Source organism: Poeciliopsis prolifica, unplaced genomic scaffold (genome assembly GCF_027474105.1).
Source record: "Poeciliopsis prolifica strain line A6 unplaced genomic scaffold, Auburn_PproV2 SCAFFOLD009, whole genome shotgun sequence".
NCBI lineage: Eukaryota > Metazoa > Chordata > Actinopteri > Cyprinodontiformes > Poeciliidae > Poeciliopsis > Poeciliopsis prolifica.
The window spans coordinates 5,514,077-5,525,459 of NW_026562384.1; the positions used below are offsets into that span (position 1 = coordinate 5,514,077).

Here is an 11,383-nt window from a genome sequence, read left to right on the forward strand (position 1 = left end):
GCATTTAAGCATCTACTCTTGGTGAACAAAACCTGCAAAGGCTCAAATCAAGCTAGGTGACTTTGAATGTGGCACATGGATTGGTTTGAGCATTTTAGGAGCTTCTAATATGCAAGGATCTTCACACACAATCACTTCACAGGTTGACAGAGAATGGTCCAAAGAAAGAGAAAATATCTAGACAGTGACATTTGTGTGGATGAAAATGCCTTACTGGTGTCAGAGTTCAAAGAGAAAGTGTGGACTGGTTTGAGATAATAAAAAGGCAACCATACCCAGGAGAAGAAACTCCACTCACAACCAAAAAGTGCAAAATTCAAAATGAACACACAACACTTTGAAGCACAATGGCTACAGCAGCAGAACATCAAAATGTCTTCTGTCAACTCACCAAAAACAGGATGTTGAGGCCACACTGGACACTTCACCAAAACTGGACAATACGCAATCAGCTCATGAGCTGAGGTGTTGCATAACTAACCATGACAGTGTGTCCATTTTCATTCACTGAGACAAATCTCTGTCATGTCAAAAGAATTTTATTTAAAAAAATTCCTCCATCCAATGTCAACCAGTTGAGTCATGCTTCCAATGATAACCAGTTCGACGCCAAGGTGTGATCCACTGACTCCCCATCAGCACAGATTACAGCCTCCAGGATCCACAAGATAACAGCGCTGTGTAGGGAGAGGTCACCGTGATTTCTTCCTCTGACCTGCTGTTCAGTCACAATGGATGACAACAGTAGAAAAATACACTGTTGTACTTTTAAAGAAGAAGTAATATGTATTTTCCCCACACATAGTGCAATTTTGTAGCACACTCAAGTGACCATGTCACCTTCACAGTTGGCATAAAAATGCCGTATCTATCAAATAAGAAATTTGACTTTGCAATTTGATGCTTTGAAATTGGCACTTCATCGCAATGCTTCTTCATAATGCAGTTTCCTGTTTTTAGGAGCTTTGGACTGAGAAGCACTTTTCACGGTAAGCTCAGCAGTTTCACCAGGTGTTCACTAAATGCCGCTGCTGCTACTGGGGAAGGTGCAGAGGAGGGGTGCCCTGTGAGGCTCTTTGAGAACTCAACTGAAGACTGCAGCTCCAAGGACGAGCTTCGTATCAGCAAGAAACTCTCCAAACATGAATGAATGAATCAAAACAACAACTCCCCAGGTACACTTTTGATAAGTGAATTACATTATAACATGATGCAACACTCAAAAAAAGTAAATGTCACTTAATATATTTCAATATTAACATGCAATCTTCATGAGCAAGACTCTGCCTGTGCTGTTTGCCTAAGGTAGGTTTGTAAATTATATCTTCTCAATTATACTAGTTAACAGACATGCAAGATGTTTAATAGTACCAATCAGTTATTATGGAACGGAGTCACAAAACTCCATTGTGAAGTGCAGTGCTGCAATATGCAGTCAAGAATTATTCAACTCAAGGCCAAAGAAATAACTTTAGAACTGTTCTGCAAAAATATAAAATTCCTCTACAAATTTGATGAAAATGGGATTGTAGTCCGACTATTAACACTATTGAAATGAAAGCCAGCCAGCTGTGAGTAGCATAATAATTCTCAAAGTAATACCTGCTTTTTTTTTCTTTTTATCAAAAGCAGAGCAGCTGAAAGGCTTTAGTGTATTAAATGAGAGAATTAAAAGCACTAAGACATCACAGCTTTTATGTGTTTTAGATTTCTATGTAAAAGCCCTTATTCACACACAAAAAAAAATCCATAAAATACGAGTTAAAAATCACAACAATCAATGTCTGACAAACTGAAAACTTATTTTTCTGTCAAAGGAGCAATAATTTCCTCTGAAATCGCTGCCACTCTTCAGAAAACATCCGAGCAGTACGCCCATCCATCTTCCCTGTCAGTAATTTAATGTAGTCATTGATCAGGGCCCCTCTGTCTCCCTCTCCTTATCTGTCTTTATCTCCATCAGGACCTTGTGTTGAGGCAGCCATCCAAGCGACGCTGGTGTCCAGTGGTAACACAAACATGCCGATACTCCACTGAGCAAAGGAATAAAGGTCGAACTGCTACCCACAGTCTTAATGATTTCTTAGTCCTGCCAGAAAGTCAAGGTCAGAAAAAGCAGGACAGCTGTGGTTGAACACTGAACTGAATTTAGTGCGCCATCAAATCTGTTCTATTACTTTAAGAACAAATTGATTATGCTGAACCCTTTTGTTTATGTCTGACATTTTCCTTTGACTCGTGCACAAAAGTCAAACCCCTTTGACAGTAGCTGTTAATAATCCACAAAACCATCCGTGTGATTTTGCATCGGTTGCGTGCAACTGTTTAATGAATATTCAGCGGTTGCCTCCCAGCATCTGCGGTTTGCATCTGTGCAGTCGAAGCTCCCGCCTTTGTTCCCTGTGTTATTGAACTAAGGCACCTGGAATTGTGCAGTGATGAAATGTATTTGGCTCTGGTTTGGACTGTGCACCAGATGAGGAAGCAGCTCAGCAATCATAAATGGTATAGCTCTCGCTTCCATCTACCCGAGTTTCCAAATGATTCCCCACTGCTCAGAAACAATCCATCATTTAATATCGCAGGTCTTATGTAGGTTTACATTTGTACACCCCGTCTGTCAGTGTGCTATTTATGTACGTCCTTGAACGACAAATATGCTACTCAGATGTGCTTGGCCCACATCGGCTGTGCTACACGTAAAGTAATGAATGTGCAATAGCATCTGCCTGAGGTTGAGTTCTCTCTGGGCACTTAGTTCAGAAACAAGTGTTGGTTTCATGGGTCTCTCTAACTTGCCCTAAGTGTGTGCTTGCAGCGTTGCCTGTCCTATACACTTTGTTTAGAATTACAGCATTTTTGTAGCGCTGACTCATTGGTTTTATTGCTATGAATTCATAAAAACACAAAAGTGTTTTTGAAATGATAATGCCTAAAACATAATCCTGAAGGTATTTGTTGTTCTGGAATTCAGCATCACGTCGCAAAGACCCATCAGTGTGATAAGTAACAGTGCCTTCTCGCCCCTCTCCTGCAACTTTACAAAGACTCATTTGTGATTTGGCATGAAAGAAATCCAAAATTTTGCACTGTGGAAGCATTCAGATAAGTTCTGCTTGAGTCACAGAGTGCTGCACATGAGAATTTTGAAGATGTACAACACTGTCGCGCCCTTTTAAAAATTAGTTTTGGAAACTATTAATATTGGAGGGCAGCAAGGTCTAGTTTGTGGATGATTAGATGCTTAAGTCATACTGAGCACCACACAAAGCCCACCCAGCATTACAATGTCTAATGTTTTTACAACTAGTGGTGACTAAACAGACATGGTATTTGCTAATGAATGAATTTCCTCAAAATCAAACATGACTGATCCTTCAAGTGGTTAGTTGGAAAGTTTTAGTTATTATGCAACAAATCTCTCTACGGCAAAAAAAAACAAAACAAAACAACAACAAATGCTTGTAAAGCATTTCTGCGATGACTAATCCAAGCTGCAACTGAAGCAACTCACATCACCAAACCAGAAAAGAAATGATGAGATGTTTCCTTTGGCTGTTCTGGTTCTGTTCTATTGTCAGGCTCTGACAGCTGCTTGATGCTTCTCCACACCCACCCTAACCTATGCTGTATGATTTATTTTACTGCCACAGGTGTCAAAGTAGAGATGCATCAATCCAGGTGAGTATCGGTTTCTTCTTCTAAGAAGAAACAATTCATTTATTTATTTTTTTTTGATAGATTTCTTTATTTTTCTTTTTTCTTTTTTTTTTGCAACATGCACATGATTTTGAGTAGATGTATATTAAGAACAAAATATAAGTAATGACAAATCTCTCTGGACATCAAAGCGAAATTCACCAAAACATTTACCTTTTACAAAACCCATAAAAGCTGAGTTTTGTAAGACACCATCCTGTAAGCTGGTGCATTTGATGTACTTGACATGCCCTTCACTCTTAGAACATGTCAAGGGATGATGTTTTTTTTTTTTAATCTTTTTTTTTTTTTTTTTAATTAAGGCCATTGTTTGTGATGGCAAAGTGGCATGATGTGCCACTTTCCAGTGACGCAGAGATCGGGAATGTACAGACGTAATACACTCAAAATCTTAATTGCTTTTAGATATGTGTTTTGTCTTACATTGAAAAATTTTGCTCCCAACATCAAACTGAGGGAGGGAGAGACGTGTCAGTGCTGCCTGTGATAAATGGTGCTGCAAAAAGCCCCTGGCTCCCTGATCTCAATGATCTGTATATTGATCTACTTGTGCTTTATCACTCCCCAGTGCAGAAACAGAGTGTGCCAAAAAGAAAGATCTTAATCTGTTGCACAGATTAATACTTTTTTCCACACCTGACCATGTGAAGTTTCTGCAGAATGACATAAATACACCTGAATTAAGCAAACGAGGTTGTGGTGATGTGCAACTGCTCCGAGAGCGTCGATGGCCATTGGCTGATCGGATCTAGTGGAAGAGAAAGCAGTGTACCCAGCGCACCCCTACTGGCCCCGTCGCGTCCAAGCCTTAAAAGCACTGGAGGCAGACAGCAACATATGTTTGACTGACACCAAAGGGAGAGCAGTGACACAAAACAAAACAAGTTCTCGTGTCTGTTCCCCAGCTTTAAGCCCGGGAACAGACACATGTTCCACCAACTCTCTGCCGGCTGTGACAATGCATGCTGGGTAATCTTGTGTGCAAAACACAAGGACTCGGGTGACAGCTCCCCACATGTTGCCTGCAGGTGCTGCTCCTCCTCCATGTGTCACATGAAGGGGAGGAAAAAAAATACACTCAAAGCTCTTAACAAAAGAATTATTCTCATTTTTCCAAGAGTGAGAAGAAGCGACACCCTTCCTGGGAATCAAGGCAACACTCCCTGCAATTCAGGCAGGGCTCAGCCGAGTTTAGAGCGCCAGATAAATAATGTAGTGCCACAGAATGACAAGCTAGATTATGAATGATGCAGTGAGACCAGTGGCTGGATAGGAAGCTATCACCATCAGTTCTCTGATGGCACATTCACCTCTCCCAGCCCTAAACAATGAAACACTTGCCCACCTCACCTGTGCATCAACTCAGTGAATTGTGCACAGACCAAAAATGGAAGCATGCAGAAAACGTGCTCACACGCTCACCACAAGCTATACAGGGAAAGCCCTGATTCAGCGGACAGGGGATCAGGGTCAGAGTCAGCTGATCCAAGGTCAGCTCAGCATCAGAGCTGTCCCTGGGGCCATTCTAGGGTAAGGATGTCAGTGGCCCCTGAGGTTGTAAGGGCTATTTGTCATACGCTGCGGGGAGGTCAGGTCAGTGAACCTCCCATAAGTTACAAGGTGTGCTGATCCTGCTGGGACAGTGTGAACGAGCTGAAAGTGGTCTCCCAGAAGGAGGTGAAAGAGAAAGGAGGTGAAGCTTGGACACAGAGAGCGTCCAAGCTTCTGTTATGTGAGTGAAGAATTGTTCAAATGCTTCTGGGTGAACTCTGACCCCTGGATGTATTTCAAGTCCCATGTTTAACCTTTTCCGAGTTTGCTTTAAAGATGCATAGTGATGATACCTTTCTCTTTTTTTTTCTGTGTAAATGTTTGCAAAAGAAACTATTTTATATAGTCTTTAAATAACAAAAATGCTACATTTTGCGATGAATACAAAAAATAAAACAAAGATGTTAATTATCCGTCATCCACTAACTACAAATAGGATGTTTTGTTTTGTCATTGTTTACATTGTCCTTGCACTCCGAGCAGGAGAGATAAGGCGCGCAAGAATGGACTTACCGCTGGAACTCATGATGCCCAACGCGTCCGTATCCAAAACAAAGCTGCTTCGGCCAAAAATAATCCCATAAAGCACGAGGAGATGCTCACATTGTGCAGTTCATGAAACAATATCCCGCGATCGCGGGTTGCGATCCTCCCTCTCGGCACCGCTCCTTCCAGTCAATTACATGTGAAGGTGCAGACGCTGGCAGAAAGAGGGACACGCAAATATAAACAAAGAATTCTTAGCGAGGATTATTCCCGTAATCAGCTGTAGGATCCAAATAAAGCTCCCGCTCCTGCTGTGCCAGGGTCTCCTGTGTGTGTGTTGTTGTTGTTTTTTTAAATAATAATAATTATTTTCCCTCCAGTCAGACAGACTGTACAAACCAGAAGACGACGCTGCTCACTTGGATTCCACCTTCACATTTTTACTCTCGCCCGATGCAGCCCCGTCCCTCCCTCCCTCCTCCTCCGGCTCCGCCGCGCTCCTCCGGCATGTCCCGGTGCGTGCGCCTCTCCAGCGCTGTCAGTGCTGGGTCCGGATACTGTCTGCGCACTGACCTTTCAAAATAAGGGAGTAGTAGCTTAAGATTGGGTGTGATTGACAGGAAGACAGAGAGCGAAAGAGATGGGAGGGGTTTAAAAGAGAGCGTCAACTATAGATAGACTATCTATCTATCTATCTATCTATCTATCTATCTATCTATCTATCTATCTATCTATCTATCTATCTATCTATCTATCTATCTATCTATCTATCTATCTATCTATCTATCTATCTATCTATCTATCTATCTATCTATCTATCTATCTATCTATCTATCTATCTATTGTTAAGAATTAAAAAGAGGAATAACTTGATTTAGCTTGTTAATTAATTCTTTGTCCCGAATTCCTGTGTCTGTGTAAGTGTGCAGAGAGAAAAGAGCAATCATACGACGTCAGACTTCAGATATTCAGAGTTTTATCCAGAGAAATTCAATGCAGTTCAGAATGTTACAACAAGCATCTCACCTAGATTATCAAAAAGTCCAAGACATTACAAAACAGAGACAAAGAACTGAGTAAAAAGACAAAAAATTAACAGCAAATGCATCCTCCGGGAAACTCTCACTCAGCACAAAGAGATTCGAACTTCTGCTGTAAAACAAATCATTTATAGAATGCGTATTCTCCTCATTTAAATATATGCATTAGGAGGTGTGTTTTCCTTTGTGTGGGCTGTCTTAATGTTAATTTTATTACCTCCTGCTAAAGAGCCCCAAAGGCAGATATATGGAAAACCCTTCAGCTCTTCTCGTACCAGCCGCTGTCCAGTTTGATATATGAGTGCAGCTGCAGCGCTATCTCTGCCTCAAAATGTTTCCACAAGAAAGTAGTTTGTATTTTTAACCAAGCTTGCACAAAATGTAATGCTAAATAATGACTATAAGTTTGGATCTAATAAGTAACTAATTCGAAACATGCTTAAAGAAATATAGTTAATTCTAATATAGATAAAATTATTTATAAAAAGTTTTAAGATCCTAGTGAACTTTTGAACCATGCTCAGGAATTTGTTAATTGCCTGGCAGACAGGCTCCCTATCTAAAGAGATCCAAGGAGTCTAGGCCTGTGTTTTGTCTACTCCTCTTTTTAAGATTTATCTTTATCTGCGTTCATAGAGTGAGCCGTTGTTCTAGTATTATCTAAATTTATGCATTAGAGTGTACTTTAACTTTCTATGTTATATTTCATATGTATCAAAAACTATCCTGTGCAGTATTGTGCTAACTTAAAATTCTATTTCAACACTATCTATCTATCTATCTATCTATCTATCTATCTATCTATCTATCTATCTATCTATCTATCTATCTATCTATCTATCTATCTATCTATCTATCTATCTATCTATCTATCTATCTATCTATCTATCTATCTATCTATCTATCTATCTATCTAAAGTTGTGGAACTTTAATTATCCGTTCACAATTAACACATGAAAACAAAGGAAACTACTTTTATTGTGAAAAGAACCCCACTCTTTCCGGTTTCTCTCCGGCTCTGACGTTGGGTTTACTATTCTCACTTTTATCTCTGCTCATAGCGACGTCACTCTGTGCTTATTAAAAGGAAAACATAAATGTTGTCCTAAAAGTCACGGCAAGAAGTGTTTGGTGATGGGTCGTCTGACTTGGACTGATGTTGGCAGAGTTATTATCGCGGTGTCAGCAGAAATGTCAGTTATTCAGTGTGATGCGAATCACTTTTCAAAAAATGAAGACAGTGACTTGCGAGGAAAACGACCAGTGGACAGAGGAAGTGATATTTCTAAAAACACCGGCACGTTTCCGTTGTTTTTTCGGCAGAGTTTACTGTTGAAAGTGTTGTGACAGCGCCCTCTCCTGGAAAACAGGTGTAAGCAAATTGGTTAATTGGATTGTTTACGGCTGAAGTCCTGCTAAAGGTTGGATGGCTGAAACCGTTCTCTGAAGTTACGGCACAACAATATACAGTAAGTCTGACTAAAGGCTGTTTTAATTTAATTTAATTTTTTAATATTAATTTTAAATCTGAAAAGGTACAACTCATTTTTTTTCTTCTGTAAAATACTTTATTTAATGGCAGAAACCCTTTTGAAGGATGATAATTAGCATTTCAATTTTGGCAAATTGCTTGTCACAATGCCATCTTACCTGATCTCCCACGCTATGAAGCCTTTGCAGATAGTTAAGACTGAGGCTGTGCCTTTGTTCTTCAGTATGCCCAAAAGAGCAAACGTCACCCCTCTGTTCACTGAATGTTATTGGACATCCTTATTATTAGTCAACAAAGTGGTTAACATCACTCCTCTACTCCCAGACAGCTTATATCAGGAATCTATCACTCCGGTCATTGATGGATTGTCAGCTAGCAGTATCTATGTCATGCTTACTGCAGTCCAGACTCTTTATAGGTGTAGAATGACCTACCAAAATAAGAAACTTGTGAAGACCCTGCTCATCAGAGATTATCTCTACCCAAGCTCCTACACTGTGCTTCCCTACCCTGAATCTCTTAATGCACTTTCCTCTATCCCAGGGCTCTATTTCAGCCCTTGTGACCTCTGACAGAACTTGAAGAGTAGTCTTCTTTCTGAGTTGCAGTAGCTTTGATATTGACTGGATTATTATACCCTCAGCTGTAATTCACCTTTATATCCGTCTGCCACATGAAAAAAGATGAACACATGCTAAATGACAGACCTATTCCAGATTTTCTTTTTTAGTTTTAGCTAATCTAATTTAAGCCAGTGTTGTTGTGTTTTTTTTTATTTATTTTTGTATAAAACAGCCGAGTTGCTCTCTCTCCATGTCCTGAGGAAGCCCCTGTTCCGAGGCCTTTCGGAAGATGGTCAGTGGCGGGACATGAGAAGCGCAGCGCTCACCGTCTCTGCAGTCTTACCTTTTCAGGATCTGGACTCAGAAGTTTCATAAGTCCTCTTTCTATCTTTCTAACCTTTTTTTTATTCTAATGCAAAGTTTGTTGGCTAGATTCTCAAGTGTAATGTTGCACATCCTTGCTCCCCATACTTGCTTTTAAGGTAACCTTGATTGTTTGCTGGTTTGGCATTGGTCAGGGCTTGTAATGCTTATTATTGGTAATGAATAACTCAAATGAGGTTCAGCTGAATGTGTGCATGAGCAACACTCATTGTTTGGCAGTCCCTTAAATAGTTTGCAATTGTGCTCCTGCGTCTGTCACTCTTTGTGCTTTTGTCCACCAAACTGATGCGGCAGCAAAACAGGAAGCTAGCCTTCCTGTTCACGGGAGGCAGAAGGGTAAGAGGCCATCATGTCAACACAACGTTGTCACTGTCTGCAAAGGCGCCAGTTGTACACAGCTGACAAAAAAAACAAAACATTTTGAGATGCTGTCTTACTGCTAGTCCACGAGTTTGCCAAATGATATAAAACAGGCATGATCAGCAGAAACGGTGCTACTGATCACATGACAGAGCTACGATCATGTTTCTGTGGCACTCCTCCTCATCTATTGCTCCATTGTTTTAACCCAGTCACTCGTCCGCTGTTTTTCTTTTGGAGGTAATGTTATTTTTGTTTGTGAGTCACACCAAGGCCATGTGTCCACTATCACTGGGCCTGATCAGCAACATTCTTCATCAAGTCTCACAATCCCTAAGCTTTGTTCATCCACAGACATGCACACACACAAATACAATTCCCAGTGTAATGCCACACTACAATCTCCACCCATTTCTTTTTCTAATCGGTTGCTATCAAATACTTGCATATCTGTCTTTCTCACCACACATACTATGTCTTTCTATCTTCACAAGGACTTTGCATTGACTTAAAACTTAACTTAACTACCAATACATTCTTAACCCCAAAACCAATTCATACCTTAGGACTAAACATAACCCATACCCTAAAAACAGCTTTTCTTCTCATGGGGTCTGGGCTTTGGGTCCCATAAGGAGCAGTTAGTCCCCACAATGTAGTATTTGTTTGGAAAATGGTCCTTATACCTTATCAAAAACAAGGCCACACTCACAGAGAGAGAGAGAGAAATGGAAAGAGAGAAAGAATAAATGATCCATTCCTGCAGCCTTGCATAGCCAATTGCATGATCACATGGGGAGTTCATTGCTGATGTATTCAGAGTGACTTTGTTCTAACATGCTGGATTCTGGAGGGACATGCACTGGAAAAAGGAATATATATGAAATATATTTGTAGTACAAGGCTGAGAGGAGGGCAAGGGGCAAGATCCACCATGGACAGGTCGCTATTACCTGTCCACGAAGGATGAAGACACTTTAGCACACAAAGTTATACTTTGGAGCAGATTAGCAGAGACTGTAGCGATAAGCGGGAGTACATTGGAAGAACATGCAAATTCCCTGTACAGATGCTACTTGTTTAGATGGCTTAGATGTGAAGTTTCAGCTGTTCCACAGTGCAGTCCAATGCCGACTCAGTGAATCCTTATTCTCATTCATAAATCACTGTGTCCAGCAGAGAGCAGCAAGGCTGATGTGTTTGCATGGGTTGTATTTTGAATGACTTTACATAAACTGTAAAAGTCAAGAATGGTCATTAGACTTTTGGTTAGTATGAAAGTTTTTGTCTTGAAGCAAAAATTCAGCTTTAAAAAAGAAACTACATGGGCAAGTTCATCTTTCCCTGAAGCAGCTAATGAACGCCATGTCTTTGCTGTTGCTGTCACTGAAGTTCGTTCAGGTTCTGCCCAGAAATATTCATTAAAAGCTCTGATAAAATGCAGATTATTCAACAGTTCATTTTATGAGTACAGTCAGTTCCAGAGTTCATACTTAACAAAGCATCTTAAATGAAAAAGAAAAAAAACCCAAAGCAAATCCAGCCTGGGGATAATTACCCTGCCTCATGGAGAACGATAGTTATTATACAAAGTCGGTAACAGGAGGTAGCTTGTTGTTTTCTGCCCTCAGCATTTTTTCTACAGCCATGCAAGCTAATTGTAGCACAGTTCTTGGCATCAAAGTGCAATTAGTGGAATGCCACCTGTAGGTGTGTTTGTGTGTGTAGCCTGACAGACAGGTAAGTGCAAAGGCATTATATTCTTGGAACTTAGACAGGTGGTTTT

The 11,383-nt window shown here is 40.4% G+C and overlaps 1 protein-coding gene across 7 annotated transcripts in view; it reads right to left on the minus strand.

The window, feature by feature from the left end:
• Positions 1-6,243, minus strand: part of ablim3 (actin binding LIM protein family, member 3) — a 45,489-nt gene extending 39,246 nt beyond the window's left edge. For 6 of the 7 annotated variants that reach the window (XM_055033914.1, XM_055033913.1, XM_055033912.1 and 3 more), the window contains exon 1: positions 5,785-6,243. In XM_055033914.1, the coding sequence (XP_054889889.1) occupies positions 5,785-5,797 (13 nt within the window). In that variant the 5' untranslated portion in view covers positions 5,798-6,243. The remainder of the gene's footprint in view (positions 1-5,784) is intronic. The other variant, XM_055033908.1, reaches the window with a different exon arrangement.
• Positions 6,244-11,383: the final 5,140 nt, after the last annotated feature.